This window comes from Astyanax mexicanus, chromosome 24, assembly GCF_023375975.1.
Source record: "Astyanax mexicanus isolate ESR-SI-001 chromosome 24, AstMex3_surface, whole genome shotgun sequence".
In the NCBI taxonomy this organism is placed as follows: Eukaryota; Metazoa; Chordata; class Actinopteri; order Characiformes; family Acestrorhamphidae; genus Astyanax; species Astyanax mexicanus.
The window spans coordinates 33,891,278-33,912,536 of record NC_064431.1 but is presented as its reverse complement, the minus strand read 5'-3'; the positions used below and the strand labels follow the sequence as shown (position 1 = coordinate 33,912,536).

The 21,259-nt window shown below is 36.0% G+C and overlaps 1 protein-coding gene across 1 annotated transcript in view; it reads right to left on the bottom strand.

The window, feature by feature from the left end:
• Nucleotides 1-588: 588 nt before the first annotated feature.
• The window catches only part of efcc1 (EF-hand and coiled-coil domain containing 1), a 38,655-nt gene continuing 17,984 nt past the window's right edge, over nucleotides 589-21,259 (bottom strand). Inside the window, exons 3-8 of the mRNA XM_022682454.2 lie at nucleotides 11,211-11,350; nucleotides 10,084-10,219; nucleotides 6,906-7,071; nucleotides 4,817-4,975; nucleotides 3,557-3,626; nucleotides 589-2,505 (exon numbers count right to left, since the gene is read on the bottom strand). Of these exons, the coding sequence (XP_022538175.2) occupies nucleotides 2,369-2,505; nucleotides 3,557-3,626; nucleotides 4,817-4,975; nucleotides 6,906-7,071; nucleotides 10,084-10,219; nucleotides 11,211-11,350 (808 nt within the window). The 3' untranslated portion in view covers nucleotides 589-2,368. The remainder of the gene's footprint in view (nucleotides 2,506-3,556; nucleotides 3,627-4,816; nucleotides 4,976-6,905; nucleotides 7,072-10,083; nucleotides 10,220-11,210; nucleotides 11,351-21,259) is intronic.

The window sequence follows — 21,259 nt, the reverse complement described above, 5'->3', positions numbered from 1 at the left end:
TAAAAAATGATGATTTTCTTTGATTTTACCAAATTATTAACCTCTGGAATAAAATCAAGAAGAAGATGATGATCACAAACCATCAAACCACCAAACTGAACTGCTTGAATTTTTACACCAGGAGTAAAGCAGCATAAAGTTATCCAAAAGCAGTGTGTAAGACTGGTGGAGGAGAACATGATGCCAAGATGCATAAAATTAAAAAAAACTGTGATTAAAAACAAACCAGGGTTATTCCACCAAATATTGATCTTCTAAAGTCTTAAAACTCTTTACATTTTTATTTGTAATTTGGGAGAAATGTTGTCTGTAGTTTATAGAATAAAACAACAATGTTCATTTTACTCAAACATAAACCTATAAATAGTAAAATCAGAGAAACTGATTCAGAAAATGTTACTCCCAAAATTAACCACACCCATGATTATCTAAGAGAATTAGCTTTTGTGTTGAGTTTCGAGCTGCACAAGGTGTACTTTTCCTGTCGTTACGATAGCAAAGACACACTGACACACTTACTTACATTTTAACATTTTGTTTAACAACAATATTTTTCATTTTTCATTAAAGCAGAAACGAACAACAAAAAAAGTGTAAACGTTTGTCTTTCATGAACAACAGTAACTTGTTAAGTCTTATTTTTTTTAATTTTTTTTTTGCATAAAATAATAACAATGTAAGAAAATAAAATTTAAATTATACAGAAAAATGCCCCTTTTCACTTAATCTATTAATTTCATATGGATTTTTCTTTTAAATCACAATATTACTGTGTCACAGAGTATCATGTATAATATGATATGTGATAAACCCTATCTTTGGGGTTGCCAGTTCTCTTTTGTTGGGGTTTATTTGGGGGGGTTGTGTTGTTTTAAAGGAGTTTATATGTGTATTTGTGTTTAATTTACTGGATGGTGGATAAGAGCTCTGCTATAAGGATTTGATGTGTTTGGTATTCATCTGTCAGTCTTTCCAGTTGTTTGGCTGAACATACATGTGTTTTATAGCCATTTTTAGCCAAAAAATCTTCAAATACAGAATATTCGGCGCATTCCTAAAAAAATATTAGATTAGAAAATACATTAGCCACATGAATAAAAGACAAACAGGAACAGAAAAGCTGTCAGCTTTACAAAAACAAGTGCTACAAGCATTTTCCAAGCTAAATTACATACAAAAAATGTAGTATACAGAATTATATTATTATACAGCTGGCTATTTTTGTTTAATTCATCATATAGCTTTTATGAGGGGACGTAGTTTTAATTGACCTCACATCACATAACTTCTGTAAATCGTCTTCGATCAAATTGATCAATACTAAGCTGCACCACGACTACCTGAGAGAATTCTTTCAAAAACTCCAATTTAAGTCACTTTAAGTCCTAGAACAGCACCAATATTTGTATATATATATATATATATATATATATATATATATATATATATATATATATATATATATGCATTGTGTGTGTATATATATATATATATATATATATATATAATCTAACACGACTAGCACTAGCTTTGTCTAACACATTATACAATCTATTTACAAATACATTGAAATATTTAATAAAACAGGACTTTTCTTAGTTAATTGGATAACGTAAAAAAGCCCATATGGATTTTGAAAGTTTTTAAATCCCAAAATTACAAAGATAAAAAAAGACAAACACATACAGCTCTAGAAAAATAAGAGAGCACTTAAAAATGACGAGTTTCTTTGATTTTACCAAATTAAAAACCTCTGGAATATAATCAAGAGGAAGATGGATGATCACAAACCATCAAACCACCAAACTGAACTGCTTGAATTTTTACACCAGGAGTAAAGCAGCATAAAGTTATCCAAAAGCAGTGTGTAAGACTGGTGGAGGAGGAGAACATGATGCAAAGATGCATGAAATTAAAACTGTGATTAAAAACCAACCAGGAATATTCCACCAAATATTGATTATTTCTGAACTCTTTTTTTATATATATTTATTTGTAATTTGGGAGAAATGTTGTCTGTAGTTTATAGAATAAAACAACAATGTTCATTTTACTCAAACATAAACCTATAAATAGTAAAATCAGAGAAACTGATTCAGAAAATGAAGTGATCTCTTCATTTTCTTCATTTCCAGAGCTGCATATATAACAGATATAAAACAGACATATAAACAACTATTAATTACAAACAGGTAAAAGAAGGAAGGGAGAGGGTGTAGAAGTGAAGTGCTGATCTTCTGAAAGGAGGAGGAGCTCGGCTGGATTGAGGAATATCAGACACCAGTCAGCAGCTCTGGGGTTTTGATGGGATGTAATGGATCAGGTAAAGAGTTCACGGCTGTTTTCAGACAGCAGGTGGCGCTGTAGTTTAACAGGAGATGAGGAGAGGGTTGGTGAGGGACTGGTGGCTCTGAGCTTTCTCTAAAACTCCACTGCTGGAGAGAACCTCACACGCCGCCAGCTCATGACACAGAGCGTTCAGCACCTCCAGGATATGAGCTTTACCTGCGGACAGGTGAGACATTACAGGTAAAGATAAGGTAAGTTTATTTATTTATAGCACCTTTTCTACACAACGCTCCTTTAAAGTGCTTCACAAACTAGAAAATCCAAAATTAAAAACATGTAAGAGAATAAAAATGGAAATAAAAATAGAATAAGAATAAAGCATATAAAACAATATTATATATTTAAAAGAAGGAAAAATACTAAAATTAATTAGAATAAAAGTGCAGTTACAACAGAATTAAAATGAATAAATTTGGAATATAAGAAACGAAATTTAAGATAAAATGCAGAACAGTGTTAAAACAGGGTCCTTAAAAAGTCTTAAATTGTCTTAAAATTACTGGAAATTTGCTGTAGGTATTACAACCAAAATCTGCACGCTTTACAAAGTTTGTTTTTGTGTTTGTTTTATATATATATATAAAATGTTATTCAGGCACCACTTTTAAAGAGGTAGCTAAACCAGATAATGATAAATGGACATTGATAATTATTTATAGAGAAGATACTTTATAATGTTTTTAACTATTATTATTATTGTTATTATTTTCAGTAGTAGCAGTAATAGTAGTAATGGTGTTAGTGGTAGTATAATCGTATATAGATAATCTTTTATCGTATTGTAATACAAATGAATTGTGATTATATTGTATCGTGAGATATAAGATATATCACAATATCAGTATTGTGTCCCACCCCTACTAATTACTAATGTTTAATAAGTAGTACGTTTTATTAAATATCTGTAGGAAGGCTTGGAGTCCAATTTAGGGACACTCAAAAACCCTCAATTTATTACATTATGTTTGCCATGGTTTTGATTAATAAAACTGTGAAATTATTACTAATATTTTTATGATTTTTCAAAAACACTTTTAAAATCAGTACGCTGATTAGAGGCAGAATATTCTCAACTGAGTAAAAGAGATTTCCGTTTATCAGAAGAAAGCAAAGAGTCCTTTAATCAGATACTGTAGAAGATTTGTGTTTGTATTTCAATTTCAATTTGTAATTGTATTTGTAATTGTAATTGTATTTGTATTTGTACCGTGTTGAGGGTCGCTGCAGGACTCCAGTGTGCTCAGTAAAATCTTCCCCAATGATCTCCTCGAGACGTTCTGAAAACACAACAATCAGTCAATAAAACAACAAATAAAATACTGAAGGAAACTCAGAGACGACACAGAGCTCTCCTCAGACACTGGATTAAACTTTAGAACTGAAAACTGGAAATAAAGCAGCAAAACAACCACAGAAACTTACTGTGAGAGAAAGTCTGAAGGAGAGATTAGTATTATTATTGTTATTATTATTATTATTATTATTATTATTATTATTATTATTATTATTGTTGTTGTTATTATTATTAGTAGTATTATTTTTATTGTTATTATTATTATTATTATTATTATTATTATTATTATTATTATTATTATTGTTGTTATTATTATTAGTAGTATTATTTTTATTGTTATTATTATTATTATTATTATTATTATTATTATTACTGAGTGCTGAACAGGATACACATGTTTAGCAATTAATCCTCGTTCTATTTATTTATCAGGAACAAGCAAGAAATAAAAAAATCCTAAAAAGCAGTGTAAATATTTCATTATTAACTCCATTACTAATTATTATATTAATATTTAGTGCAATAATGTTCATTAGCTCTTACAGGTAATGCTTTAATTAAATACATGTTCACACTTTTTTAATGTTTCACTACTTTATTATTACTTTTAAAAGGCCAACATATAAAACATATAAAACATATAAACATAAAAAACACAACAGTTTTACAAAAAAATGAGTTTTAGTTTTTGCAAATATGTGAGATGGAACATTTTTATATTATATGTTGGTGACAGTAATTAAAGCAAGCAGAAGTTTGATACTGGAAAAAAATACTTAATATTTTATTATGTAATATTATATGTTCTATGATCTATTGTGAATAAAATGTAGGTCTATAATATTTGCAAATTGTTGCATTCTGTTTTTTATCTCACATTTGTTTAAATTATACTTTTTTTTAATTCAGGTTTAATGTGTTGAAATATACCGTATAACCTCTATACTCTATAACATCTAGCATATTACTAAAAATAAAATGTTTATATGTTTAAATTTGTTTAAAAAGTCAATTTTATCACATATAATAAAATAATAAAGCTTGAAAACTGAATATTATTTATTTATTTATGTTTTGATGCTTGATTATCTTTTCATTAAATAATGTACACACTCTCTGTGTTTTCTCTTCTTCTGAATAGAATAATTTTATAAACTGAGGTTTGGGACTGACCAGTTCTCTGAGCTGCTGCAGGAGCTGCAGAACATCCAGGAGTTTCTCCTCCACTAAAGAGAGACGAACTCTCTCCGTCTCCAACATCTGCAGCTCCCTGTGGAGGAGCTCCGTCTCCTCCGCCTTCTGCTGGAGCTCCTGCAGCAGGGAGTCCTTTATCTGCACAAATACACACACACACACACCCCATCAATACGTTTAGAAATAATAAACGTTACCATAACATTCACCTTACGTTTGAATTTTATGTACGTGTCATATAATAAAATAAGAATTTCAGAAACAGTATGGAAAAATGTTATTTATAATAATAATAATAATAAAACTGCAGCTCTACACTAAATATGTATTAGAGAATACTGAAGGGTGAACCCCTCCGAGTGGTCCAGTGGACTAAAGCGCTGCCACTGTGATCAATCGGGAGATTGCTGGTTCGAATCCCGATCATGCAGCTTGCCGAGAGAGCACCACAGTTGGTCTTGCTCTCTCTCTGGGTGGGTACAGTACAGTACAGTAGATGGCGCTCTCTCTTTCCCCTATTCATCACTCCTAGGGTGATGTGGATCAGCACAAGGCTGCGTCTGTGAGCTGATGTATCAGAACCGAGTCGTTGCACTTTCCTCCGAGCGTTAGAGCTGTGATGCTACTCGGCAATGCTAAAGCAGCAGCAGCAGCTCAAAAAGAGGCGGAGTCTAAAAGAGGGGGGTCCTAATGAGTAGGCTGGATAATTGGTATTGTAAAATTGGGGAGAAAATACTGAAGGAAACTCAGAGACGACACAGAGCTCTCCTCAGACACTGGATTAAACTTCAGAACTAAAGAAAGTACAGTAAAGCAGCCACAGAAACTTACTGTGAAATAAACTCTGAAGAAGAAATTATTATTGAGTATTTTATACGATTCATTAATTACAGATCCTCACTGGAGATTTTTACTAACGAAGGCATATCTTTCTAAATTTTTATACACATAAATACTATACGCTTTATGATGATGTGTTGAGGCATTCTTGAGTTATTAAGCCAAGAAACGACATACTGCTTTGAGCTTTACAATGAAATAAAATCGATTGTTTGAGGCAGAGAAAATTACAATATCATTTATTGTAATTGAGGTACTCAAATTAATCGAGGAATCGTTTCACCCCTATTCATCATTACTGTACTGTACGCTTATGATCCACCAGCTCACAGTATTAGCCTGGGTGTGTGTCTGTGGCTCTTACAATAAGAAACAGCTGTTCACACACACACACACACACACACACACACACAGTGTGAGTGTGCTTAAGAGACACAAAACTACATCACTGTGGTTTAACCATTTAAATGGTTTCACTCAGCCGTCTGCAATCTAATTTTACACACACACACACACACATTTTTTTATTTATTTTAATTTGTTATTGGAGAAGTCCATCAAAGAAAAACAGATACTATACAAAGTTTTATCACGCTCACCATGTCCATACATCTCAAACAACTGCCTCAATAATGTTATATAAAATAAAATATCAATGGTACTATAATACTATAATTTTAGTTTAACTTGGATACAGTATAAAGAGAATATTCCCTTTACAATTTAACAATCTATTTTTTATTGTTATCTATTTACTCATTTATTTTAAGGCAAATAAATATTCAGAATAAAAGCAATAAAAGGGAAATTGCTTCAATACAAAGAAGAGAAAAGGAAAGATTGAAGTCAGATCAATCACATACTTTATTTGTGCAGCTTGATTTAGGGCGTGTCAGTGCTTGGGAGTGTCTTTGCTATCGTAACGACGGGAAAAGTACAGCTTGCGCAGATCAAAACGCAGAGCAAAAGTCATGTACTAATTCTCTTAATTAATCATGGGTGTGGTTAATTTTGGGCGCAACGTGAAATAATAAACCAATCAGAGTGTCTCTCTTTATCATTCCCTTTAAGACTCTAGGTTAATAACACTGTTATAGGATGTGTTTATAAGACACATATATCTTCGTTTTTGCAGTTTTTGCAATAGATTTTTTTTTATAAATATTGCATTATTAAATGCTTATGAATGTGTTATGAAGCTTTATGTCAGCAGGTGGCGGTAGGGTACCTGCTCTGGGTCGGGCCGGTTCCTCATGGCCTGGTTCTCTCTGAGCTCCAGCTGTTTGTGGAGGCGGGTCACTCGATCCAGAAGCTCCAGAACTGCGGTGTAGCTCTCCTCCGCTCGCGAGTCTCCACAGTGAGACAGCAGCCTCTTCAGAGCTCTATCATCACACCTGAACACAGGTAACAACAACACAGCAGCCTCTTCAGAGCTCTATCATCACACCTGAACACAGGTAACAACAACACAGCAGCCTCTTCAGAGCTCTATCATCACACCTGAACACAGGTAACAACAACACAGCAGCCTCTTCAGAGCTCTATCATCACACCTGAACACAGGTAACAACAACACAACAACAGCCTCTTCAGAGCTCTATCATCACACCTGAACACAGGTAACAACAACACAGCAGCCTTTTCAGAGCTCTATCATCACACCTGAACACAGGTAAAAACAACACAGCAGCCACTTCAGAGCTCTATCATCACACCTGAACACAGGTAACAACAACACAGCAGCCTCTTCAGAGCTCTATCATCACACCTGAACACAGGTAACAACAACACAGCAGCCTCTTCAGAGCTCTATCACCACACCTGAACACAGGTAACAACAACACAGCAGCCTCTTCAGAGCTCTGTCATCACACCTGAACACAGGTAACAACAACACAACAACAGCCTCTTCAGAGCTCTATCATCACACCTGAACACAGGTAACAACAACACAGCAGCCTCTTCAGAGCTCTACCATCACACCTGAACACAGGTAACAACAAAACAACAACAGCCTCTTCAGAGCTCTATCATCACACCTGAACACAGGTAACAACAACAAAGCAGCCTCTTCAGAGCTCTATCATCACACCTGAACACAGGTAACAACAACACAACAACAGCCTCTTCAGAGCTCTATCATCACACCTGAACACAGGTAACAACAACACAGCAGCCTTTTCAGAGCTCTATCATCACACCTGAACACAGGTAAAAACAACACAGCAGCCACTTCAGAGCTCTATCATCACACCTGAACACAGGTAACAACAACACAGCAGCCTCTTCAGAGCTCTATCATCACACCTGAACACAGGTAACAACAACACAGCAGCCTCTTCAGAGCTCTATCACCACACCTGAACACAGGTAACAACAACACAGCAGCCTCTTCAGAGCTCTGTCATCACACCTGAACACAGGTAACAACAACACAACAACAGCCTCTTCAGAGCTCTATCATCACACCTGAACACAGGTAACAACAACACAGCAGCCTCTTCAGAGCTCTACCATCACACCTGAACACAGGTAACAACAAAACAACAACAGCCTCTTCAGAGCTCTATCATCACACCTGAACACAGGTAACAACAACAAAGCAGCCTCTTCAGAGCTCTATCATCACACCTGAACACAGGTAACAACAACACAGCAGCCTCTTCAGAGCTCTATCATCACACCTGAACACAGGTAAAAACAACACAGCAGCCTCTTCAGAGCTCTATCATCACACCTGAACACAGGTGACAACAACACAGCAGCCTTTTCAGAGCTCTATCATCATACCTTAACACAGGTAACAACAACACAGCAGCCTCTCAGAGCTCTGTCATCATACCTGAACACAGGTAACAACAACACAGCAGCCTCTTCAGAGCTCCATCATCACACCTGAACACAGGTAACAACAACACAGCAGCCTCTTCAGAGCTCTATCATCACACCTGAACACAGGTAACAACAACACAGCAGCCTCTTCAGAGCTCTATCATCACACCTGAACACAGGTAACAACAACACAGCAGCCTCTTCAGAGCTCTGTCATCACACCTGAACACAGGTAACAACAACACAACAACAGCATCTTCAGAGCTCTGTCATCACACCTGAACACAGGTAACAACAACAACACAACAGCCTCTTCAGAGCTCTGTCATCACACCTGAACACAGGTAACAACAACACAGCAGCCTCTTCAGAGCTCTATCATCACACCTGAACACAGGTAACAACAACACAGCAGCCTCTTCAGAGCTCTATCATCACACCTGAACACAGGTAACAACAACACAGCAGCCTCTTCAGAGCTCTATCATCACACCTGAACACAGGTAACAACAACACAGCAGCCTCTTCAGAGCTCTATCATCACACCTGAACACAGGTAACAACAACACAGCAGCCTCTTCAGAGCTCTGTCATCACACCTGAACACAGGTAACAACAACACAGCAGCCTCTTCAGAGCTCTATCATCACACCTGAACACAGGTAACAACAACACAACAACAGCCTCTTCAGAGCTCTATCATCACACCTGAACACAGGTAACAACAACACAGCAGCCTCTTCAGAGCTCTATCATCACACCTGAACACAGGTAACAACAACACAGCAGCCTCTTCAGAGCTCTATCATCACACCTGAACACAGGTAACAACAACACAGCAGCCTCTTCAGAGCTCTATCATCACACCTGAACACAGGTAACAACAACACAGCAGCCTCTTCAGAGCTCTATCATCACACCTGAACACAGGTAACAACAACACAGCAGCCTCTTCAGAGCTCTATCATCACACCTGAACACAGGTAACAACAACACAGCAGCCTCTTCAGAGCTCTATCATCACACCTGAACACAGGTAACAACAACACAGCAGCCTCTTCAGAGCTCTGTCATCACACCTGAACACAGGTAACAACAACACAACACATCAGAACACCTCTAACACAGCTTTAACAGAAGCTACGCTGTAATCGTACAGTAAAATCATACAGTAAAAAAAGCAAATTATAAACTTTTCCATATAAAAATGCCATATGAAAGCATCTACCACCTGTATACATCATATAACCATAACAAAGCCAATAAAAACAGTGTTTTAGAAAATTAGAATATTATATATATAAGACCAACTGGTACTTTTGGTACGCAGTGTGGAAAGTGAAAACAACGTTTATATAGAAATGCAGAATCATATACCAGCAATTTTATGATTTATTAGCATCAGAATCACAGAATTATTAACCCTATTAATTTGGTTATAGCGCCACCATGTGGAGTAATGAAGCAGTAACTAACTTTAGTATTGATAAAGTATTGCAAACAAAGCGATACGAAATATATTAATATTTTAAAATAATTCCTGTATAAAAGAACAGGTGAGGGGTTTGGTGTACCTGTCTCCACAGCAGGAGAGTCTGGTCAGTATCTTCTTCACCTCGTCCACCTGCCTCTGCTGCTCCCCCGTCCAGCGCTCCTCCTCTTCATCAGACGCCGCCTGACCCTCCACCGACCGGAAGAGCTGCTCCTCCACTGAGCAGAAACAGGAGGAAACGTATATTCAGCACACAGAACAGAACTGAGATTTATAGGTATTTACAGTTGCAAAAAAAGTATGTGAACTCTTTCCTTCCAAACAACTCAATTTCAGTTTCATCTGTCCACAGTATATTTAGCCAGTAGTGCTGTAGTGAAACATCCAGGTTCTCTTTTTAGACAGCAGTGTCTTCCTCCGTGGTGTCCTCCCATCAACACCATTCTTGTTTTATCTAGTTTCCTTATTGTATTTATTGATTTGTCAACAAAAATGTTGCAGCATGTGTCAGAGATTTCTGTATTTAGTCTTCAGCTGACACTCTAGGATTCTTCCTCACCTCATTGATCATTCTGCACTGCTGTGCTCTTACAGTCACCTTTACAGGACTTTACCACGCCTAGAGAGAGTAGCAGCAACAGTGCTGAACTTTCTCCATTTGTAGAGCGTCTGTGCTACCGTGGACACGTGAACGTCAAGGCTTTTAGAGATACTTCTTTTGTAACCCTTTCCAGCTTCGTGCAAATCAACAAACAATTCTTGAACGTAGGTTTTCTGAGAGCTTGATCTTTTGTGAGAGGCATGATTCACATCAAGTAATGCTTCTTAAGAACAGCAAACTCAAAACTGGTGTGTGTTTTATTTTCTTTTATAGGGCAGGACAGCTTTAACCAACACATCCAATCACATCTCATCACATCCTGCCTCCAATTAGCGCATTAGCTCTTAGAAAAGTCATTAGCGTCGGGGTTCACATACTTTTTCCCCCCTCACTGTGAATGTTAACATGTTGTGTTCAATAAAACCATGCAAATATATATTTTTGTGTGGTTTTAGTTTAATCAGACTGTGTTTGTCTATTGTTGTGACGTAGATGAAGATCAGAACACTTTATGCATTTAATGACCAATTTATGCAGAAATCAAAGTATAATCCCAAAGGGTTCACATACTTTTTCTTTTATATATGTAATAAATGAACGTATCTAACCGTTCTCGTGAGCGTTTTCTGCTCTTCCTGTTGGAGAATCCCGGTCACGATGTGAATCCGAACAGCAGCGCTGATTCTGCCGGCCGTACCGCACCTCCTCCACACTGCTGAACACCACAGACTGTTTAGACATTTCAGACCTGCACAAACAAAAACACACAGCAAATATAAACAACATTCCAGAGCGTAGTCAGGCAAAACAAGGTTATACAAGGAAAATGCAGCAGAGAGCGTGTCAAAAAAAGCGAGATAAAAAGCAAATAACAAAGGCAATAAACAAAGAAAATGTGTTTTAGAAGCGCTAGAAAACTAGATTCAATACTCAGCAGAGAACAGAGCAAACAAACAGAGGGGTATTTATACTAGACAGAACAGGTACAAACAATCAGTAACCGGGGGAGCGGGAAGTCCGGTGTTAGTGCATGCTGGGAAGTGGAGTTTTTTTGTTTTGTAGGCAGACTGACAGCGTCAACAATTAAATACACCACGCTTTTATCACCACAATTGAGCGAAAAAAAAAAAAAAAAAAAAAAAAAAAAAATATATATATATATATATATATATATATGTTATAAATGACAGAGAGAAACATGTTTTTAAATATGTACAGGCCTGCAACCAACCATATTTTGTTTAAATCTATCACATGACTTTATGAAAAATCCAGATAAATCTTTTAATCTGAAAAATATGGTTTAATGTTATGTTAAAGGTGTTATCTTGTTATCCTACATAAAATAAAATTATTTCTGAATGGCATTATGACTTGAAAAATCTTTATCAAGTCACAATGCAATAAAAATTGCAGCAGATTTTGAGTTGAAGACATCTAAAATAACTAGTTGTGGACATTTTTTTAAAACTTTATATTCCTAAATAATAGAGTTAAAATGGTAAAACACAATCTTACACTGATGAAACTCTGACGGCGGCTGTTTCTGAGCGTGTCGTAATGTACAGTATCATCCAGATCCCTTATAGAACATCAAAGAGAGGCCCAGTAACGTGATCTAATCTATAATAATTCACATCTATAAGCACCATAATCATTTCTTTGGCACTTGTGATAAAGCAGCGTGAGCAGGCCGGGCTGCGGGTAATTGAAACCAGACCTAAAGTCAGACACAGCTTTTCTGTGAGCTTATAAACGAAGCCAAACTCACAGATACAGTGAAACAACGAAAAACTTTAACTTAAAAATTATATATATATGTGTAGTTAAGAACATGACTATTTTCCTATATGTTTTGGACAAAAACATGAAATATGTATTTATTATTTATATTGCTTAGCTTTTAAAATACAGTTTTATTGTAGTTTCATACAAATACACTTTTCCTTTACCCAGTATTTTTGTATTATTCACACTGAATTAGAAGGGAATATAAAAAAATGTATTATAAGCATTTAAATATTTAATTCTAGATTTAATTGTACTACACTTCAAGGCCGCTCGCTGTAAGTAATATTCCTAACAGATCATTTTTGGACCTTTAAATGTCCAAAAAATGCAGAAAGCTGTAACATAGAATATCGGTACTAAGACAGTATTAAAAATAATTTACTCTTAATTAGATATGAGCATTACACAGTTTTTTCTAGTGGTGCTGTTTGTAATAAAAGCTTTTATAAAAACAAGAAATATGTATTTAAGCATAGTATACATAAAGTGCCATTAGCAGGCTACACACACACACACACACATACACACATACACACACAGTTTTACTGCTGCTGAAGTCTTTCACACTGTTTAATCAAGCAGTCAGTCAACAGGAAAATAAAGGAATTGAAGTCTTTATGTTAGTCATTCATGTATGTACAAAATTATATATTTTTTAGATTTCAATCCCATTTTTATATTTTTGAATATAATACTTGTATCATTATATTAGTATCACTAACAATTTAAGTTACTATGACAAGCCTACACTGTTTATACAGCTCTGAAAAGAAAAATAAGAGAGCACTTAAAAATGATGATTTTCTTTGATTTTATCAAATTAAAAACCTCTGGAATATAATCAAGAGGAAGATGGATGATCACAAACCATCAAACCACCAAACTGAACTGCTTGAATTTTTACACCAGGAGTAAAGCAGCATAAAGTTATCCAAAAGCAGTGTGTAAGACTGGTGGAGGAGAACATGATGTCAAGATGCATGAAAAAAAAAACTGTGATTAAAAACCAACCAGGATTATTCCACCAAATATTGATTATTTCTGAACTCTTAAAACTTTATGAATATGAACTTGTTTTCTTTGTATTATTTGAGGTCTGAAAGCTCTGCGTCTTTTTATTATTTCAACCATTTCTAATTTTCTGTAAATAAATGCTCTAAATGAGAATATTTTTATTTGGAATTTGGGAGAAATGTTGTCTGTAGTTTATAGAATAAAACAACAATGTTCATTTTACTCAAACATGAACCTATAAATAGTAAAATCAGAGAAACTGATTCAGAAACTGTTCTGTTTAAACTGTAGAGCAACACTACGCAGGATTTTTATATTAAAGAGAAAAAGCAGAGTTATGAGGTATTTTTAATGCAGGTCGTGTTCAGGTAGAAGGCGGCTGTAATAAAGTGCAGTAGAGTTTTATCTGGGTCTGGTTTGAAGGTTTGAACACAGCGTCGCTCTGCTCTTTGTGTAAAGAGGGAAATCCGATAGGGGGCTTCAGGAATCGCAGAGTAAGTGTTTCCAGATGACGGCATCTCGCCAGAAGAGGAGAAAAAAAGAGAGAAAAAAGAGGGAAAGAGCTGGAGACCTACATTTCTCTAAACTCTGAATCCTGGAGAGCGAAACGAGAAGAGAAGAATCGCAGAACGACTGGAAACCACTTCAGTTTTATTATTATTTAGAATTATTTTGAATGCATTAATAGATCTGAAGACATGCTGAAGACAATGGATCAGCTTCAGTAAACAGTTAAAAAAAGCAGCTGAAGACTGCTATATTTTTATAAACTTTCTATTATTATACATTGATAAATGTATATGTAAACATTTTTATATTTTCATTTTGTTTTATGTTTCGATTTTATCTTTTTGTTTTAATTTATATTATTATTTTATTTGACCTTTTTACAGGTTTACTATTTTTATTATTTTAAAGTTATTTTCATTAATTTAGTTATTTTTACTTTACTTTTTTACTGTTTTTTTTTTCCTTTTCATTTTTTGCATTATTTTTCTTTTTATTCTGATTTTATTCTCTCTGTACGTACAGCACTTTAAGCTGCATTTTAATGTATGAAAGGTGCTTTATAAATACAGTTTATTATTATTTCGATTATTAAACAGTATACTATATTGATTATTTAGACAAAAATATTCGCTTGCCCATCCAAATCACTGAACATGGTTATGTTCAGGGTTAGAGATTCTACACCACTCAAATGTATTAGAATTTTTAAAAATTATTTAAAATTTTTAACCTATTTTCTCTCCAATTTACAAAAGCTGAATTCAGCACCCCCGCCAGGAAAAGCCCCCCTCTCTGGCGCGCACACCCACGTCTTCTTGGCTTAAACTTCTTAAACATAGAAATTGGAAATACCCAAGATACTTTTCTAAGCTACGCTGACTAATAAGAAACAAGGAAAAAGAAACTTCTCCTGCAGCCTCTCCCTGCCTAAATCTGCACCCCCACCATGAAAAGCACCACCTCTCAGCAGCAGCGTGTGCACATCACCTTTAACTCTCGATAAAAGAGGAGATCATTGCTTTAGCTAACTTTACTTAGAAACATGCTCCCGAGAGAGGGTGCTTTTCATGGCGGGGGTGCAAATTCTGGCAGCTTTCAAAATGAAAGATTTGAAAATAAAACAGTTTCTGCTTTTTCTGCAGTATCATTTTTTGGGGGGACAAATACACCCATTTCTGATATCCTCCTGGTTTCTACACCAATGTTAAAATGATTCAAAATGAAATCATGCAAATATTAACAAAATTTCGATATTTGATCAGATTTTTTGATCAAATGTTTGCTTAGTAAAGTAAAAAAATAAAGACACTGATGATAGAAAATATGTGGAATGTTTTTCTAATAGATGCTCTATGAACACTCCTATAACCCTACTGCACAATCTACAGGAACTGTATACAGAGAATATTGATATATATATACCTCTACATCTCTCTACATACTGAGACACTGGTGTTAAACACTACTTCTGCATGTAAAATCAGAGGCGGTTTGGGTAATAATGATGTATTATTACTCTAAACTACTCAGTATTAAGGGTCAGTAACTGGAAACCCGTGCTGCAGGTCAGCACTCAGGTGCTGGTAGTAGATATTCATGAGTTGCAGGTGGACGTGATGAACGCTGGAGGAGGATTAGAGCAGGAGGTCAGAGAAACGCCGGGTTTCACGTTTTTTCTGCCATAAAACAACCAGAACTCAACTCACATATCTTACAGATCTTACAGAGCATATTCTGTGTATTTATCTTATTTATTTTATTATTGTGTTTTCACTCTTTTTTCTTTTGTCTTTGTATTTATCTATTTTAAAATTGATCTTTTGGGGACTATTGGCACCGACTTTCAGGTGGGCTCCTGAAGAGTTATGCATTTTTATTAAACTTTAGTAAATTTTGCTATACTTAAAATGTTTTGCTATACTTGCTTAATGCCTTAAAATGTATAAATGTCAATTTTAACGATGCTTTTTTAGTTAAAAAAGTTAAGGTAGATAAATAAAAAAAATCAGATCTATACATTTAATTTACTTTAATTTAAAAAACAAAAATAAAAAGAACAGAAATGAGAGATCTGAGAGATTTTATTAATTGATTTAAAAATTTATGGATTGGATTTTTTAAATCTGAAAATCCAGCAAATTTAACCATCTCACAAAAAATAAAAAGAATAAAAACACAAAAAGCATTGTTAAAATTAACATGATTAAATTACACCATTAAAAGCTTTTAAAACAGGCATTATTATTAAAAACTCACTTTTTGCGTGTTTTTGTATTTTGTCCACTTGTGTCTCTCTGCCTCTATAAACACTAAAAACGCTTAAAATACTAAAACAATCCATCCATCTGTTTTATAAAGGAGTGAATTGGCTGAAAAAGTCAGGAATTATTCGCTTCTATGAGCCGTTTGGCTCCTCCCCTATTGTGACATCACAATAAAGGAAACCTGCATAGAACCACCCTGGCTCCACCCCTCATCATTCAACCCCGCCCACTAGATCAGTTGAACGTTTCCATTTCGATTTGCTGGTTGAAAACCTCAGACTGTACACAACCGGATTAGCCAGCAGACTTCGTCTGAGGGAGGAATCTGTACCTACTGTCTGCCAGCAACTGCTTATTTGCTTATTATATAAAAGTGACAGAGCTCTTAAACGGCTCGTTCTGAAAGGGACAGAAACTGTTAAGAATTGAGATACTGAATTGAGAATTGTGATAATTTTCTCTTTATCTTTATGTGAGAGTGATTTTGTGTAAAGAACTCTATGAACATGTTTTGTACAGAACACAGACCTCCACAGACTCTTCTATCAGGTTGCCAGATGTTCTGAATGGGATGTAGAGTATAATAGATGGCCACGTGTTAACAGTCAGTCAAAAACCAGCTTCTCAGACACCTGAACAGAATCCAGAGTCCAGACGTCTGAGAGATGTTCCACTGTTTGATCCAGCCGACGCTCATTCAGCCCCGTGCTGAACAGAAAAGCTGCATCACCGTCCAGAGGTTATACAATAATGAATATCCTTATCCTGCCATCACACACCTAACCTGGGGGTAGGAAATAAGTCATTTCCCTGAGTTAACTACATAAACAATGCTGATGCTGTAACATTAAATAATGGAAAAATTTAATTTTCCAATCCACTGCATGACAACGTACAGAATCAGTTAAAATGAACACATAAAGAATCATGTAGAAACTTGAAGCATCAGTCCGTATTATTTCATTTTGTTTCTAAACTGAAAGCAGAAGTATTTCTGAGTGGAGAAGAATATGGATAAAATATTGTGTTTAATGGTATCAGTGTGCTGAACCACCATCCCTGCTGATCCTAATATAATATTCATTCTAAAAACTAAATAAACTGGGGTGTCTGGTCACTTTTTGCTTGAGTTCTTCTTCTTCTGGTCACGTCACGCAACTTTATGTACTTACGTCACACGTACAGCCTCTAAAAGAGGATCCGGCTCAGTTTTACTGAACGCGAGCAGCTGGTGGAGCAGTGGAGACTTCAGAAGAGAAAACTCAGAGCTCAGTAGATCATTCACCCATAGTAAAACCAAAGAAATGAAGGAGTGAAGATTCTGACTGAGCTCTCTCTCTCTCTCTCTCTATCTCTCTATCTCTCTCTCTCTCTGACTGAACATAACCTGGATTCGGATTCATCCGCTCTGAAAGGAGACCGCATCACACCCACCCAGTTTAAAATGATTCTTCCACATGCTCGGTGCAATTACCCATTCTCACCAGAGAGGGAGCTAAATCCCTAATCTTAACTTGTCCTGTGCCCTGATGAGTGCCAGTTTCATCATTGCAACAGTTTTTATGTTGTTTTTTTTGTGACCGCACTTAAGGAAGCTTTCAAATTTCTTGAAATTCAAGTCATGACTTCATTTTTTACTTCTCTTTATTTAGTTGAGTAGTTGTTTCTTCTCATAATATGAGATATTAGAACATTACTCAAATATTCACTATTCACTGTATACCTGTAACTCTACCTCTTCACTACTTTACTTTAACTGATGCTCTCAAACTTTACATTAAGAGACAAGAAATTCAAGTAATTAACTCTTGATGAGTTCAGCACAGCTGTTAACTGAAAGCCTGAATTCCAGGTGACTTTACCTCTAAATCTATAATGTGGAACATTTTTAAATAACAAAAAAATGGTAGGGTCTCTTCTGTCTGTGAGGTTTGTTTCTCTGTGGGGTCTCACTGCGTGGATTTAGAGACGTCTGGATAACGACATGCGTGGGACACCAAGCCAACAGAACAGCCATCTGGCATCCGTTAGCCCAAACCCGTCACTGTTAATTCAGTTCCAGTCTGTTTTCGCCGGTACGCCAAACCTCTACCTTGTAACAAGAGAACCTAAAACAATTTTCCAAAAAAATAAAAAATCCCAACAAACTGCTACTCTAAGCACAACCTGATTTATTGGTTTCATTGGCTTATATACCCTTATTAGACAAAAACAAGAATACAGCTCAGCAAGAATTTGAAGAGTTATTGGAATATCCTGAATCTTAATACTGTACGTGTAAATGTTATGAGGATATATTTAAGTGATTAAAAATGGTTGGTTCCTCTTTCCCGGATATAAGATGAGATTGAGACGGTTGGGTATGGATGGTCCATAGGTACACGTTCCATATGGATCCTGCATTTTTTGTTTAATGCACAGTTAGCACTGTGTGATTGACGTTAATACGCAAAACAGCAGCGCTTCACGTGAAGTTTCGGTTTCATCCTAGTCAAAATCTTAAGAGCCGTAAATGAGTTCAGGCTGCAGCTGAGCTCATCAAAGAGAATTAGCTCGAGTCTCGGTTTAAGAGTCAGGTGAGCTCTGACTTTGGTGGATTGCTATTTTAACGGTGCAGCCGATAAAAACTTCTCAGCAGAGGACACTTAGCTGCTGGTTGATGCTGTGAAGGAGCTTCAGCAGCTCATTTACGGGAACAGCAATGTTATTTTATTTACTATTCTGTTTATTGTTGATGTAAAAGTTGGGTTTGTGCACTGCTGCTGCCAAGATAGCGATGAATGTCTGACTGTTGGCATCTGTCTAGGTTGTATTCAGTCAGTGGAGCTCCTGTGTTTTCTGTTACCAAGATAAACAAGCAAAACTCCAGAAATGTACCTGAACACACCTCATTTCCAGAACACCACGCCCATCAGTGTAGATATATTCAGAAGATCTGCTGCTGTTTAAACCAGGCAGGAGGAAAAGTAGTGAAAATAGACTGTTGGCGGGGTGTAAGATAACAATGAACATTACAACGCGTCTTACACATGATGTAAGACAGAACTCTCAGTGTTTTTAAGTGATTAACTACTACTACTACTCCCGAGTGAAGAGGCTACCAGTGGGATCAGGTATCTCCCGGCTCAGATCTTGCTGGATGTATCTGAAGCTCTGAGGCCAGATGAGCACAGCTGTTGGTGGTTAAGGAGTGAGGACACCGGGGTGCTTCCTGTGTTTATTAAAGCAAAGATCTGAAGTTGCAGCCTGACACTCACCCCCATTTCATCCCTCTTTCCCTGTCTTTCTATCCTTCCCTCTCTCTACTGCAATGTTTCAAAGGAGGGAGTTACCCAAAGGTCAGTGTTCAGTATGAATTAACGCATTAATACATGTTTTATAAGCAAAGGAACACCTGTTTAGCCACAAATGAGAAAATACAGCTCTGTTAAAAAATAAGAGAGCACTTAAAAATGACTCAAAGATGAGTTTCTTTGATTTTACCAAATTGAAAACCTCAACACAATGAACTGTTGGCGTCTGTCTAGGTTGTATTCAGTCAGTGGAGCTCCTGTGTTTTCTGTTACCAAGATAAACAAGCAAAACTCCAGAAATGTACCTGAACACACCTCATTTCCAGAACACCACGCCCATCAGTGTAGATATATTCAGAAGCTCTGTTGCTGTTTAAACCAGGCAGGGTGTAAGATAGCGATGAGCATCACGACGTGTCTTGCGTAAATTAAAGTGTACTGTAGCTTTAAATTCTGTCCTGAATAAACAGGAACTTTAACGAGCTCTTCAGCGTCTCAGACAAACAGCGGGTGAACCGTCCTGTTTCCATCTGCTCCCAGTCTACCCAGCTCTACGCTCCAGTCCCAACATTCTTCCACCAGTTGCCATGTTAGCATCTTATTGCGGCGCTAAGGCATGCGCTGCTCCCTGTGAAAGCGTGTTTACAGGGGCCGAGCTCGCAATAACCCAGCGCGAGAGCAGCTCTGATTAATCACCGCCTGGGTACACTGCAGCTCCTCAAACCCCAAATTCACAGTGTGAACAAAAGTTTCAGACCTCAAATAATACAAAGAAAACAAGTTCATATTCATAAAGTTTTAAGAGTTCAGAAATAATCAATATTTGGTGGAATAATCCTGATTGGTTTTTAATCACAGTTTTAATTTCATGCGTCTTGGCATCATGTTCTCCTCCACCAGTCTTACACACTGCTTTTGGATAACTTTATGCTGCTTTACTCCTGGTGTAAAAATTCAAGCAGTTCAGTTTGGTGGTTTGATGGCTTGTGATCATCCATCTTCCTCTTGATTATATTCCAGAGATTTTCAATTTGGTAAAATCAAAGAAACTCATCACTTTTAAGTGCTCTTTTCTTTTTTCCTGAGCTGTGTATATATATATATATATATATATATATATATATATATATATATATATATATATAGTTATATATTCTTATATATCGGTTGACTGCCTGTCCACAGTGTTGTAGGCTATAAGAGCAAGTTACCATTTTTTTTTAGCATAAAGTTTGACTTCATGCTGGCTTAGAACTAAAGTGCTGGATTAAATTTCTGGATTTTAAATATGGAAACACAGACGCAGAAGAGAAACAGGGCTGTTTATCAAAAAAACAAGTTATATCGAGTCGAAAAAAGTGATTTGTGTATAATATGTCCTCTTTAAAGTATCAGAGAATGTTTTAAGGAAGACAGTTTGCAGACGCTGCGCTGCTAAATTGGGGCACATCTGCAAAGAGTTACAGCACTTCCAGTTTAATTCATCACTTAAAATCAAAACCACTCAGACAAAAATGGCAAAAAAGAAGCAAAAAGAACTAATACATTTCTAAATAAAACAAATTTAACTTGATATTCGGTCTTCGGACAAATGTTTCATATTATTTTTTATTCATTTTGATGGACCCCTATACAAACATTTTATTTGAAGATATAATTTTTATTTATATACATTTCATTCAAAGATACCCTACTCTGAACAAGCCATTTTAGTTATATTGAATGCAGAGGTGGAAAGTAACTAATTACATTTACTCACATTCAGTGTTGGGCACGTTACTTTGA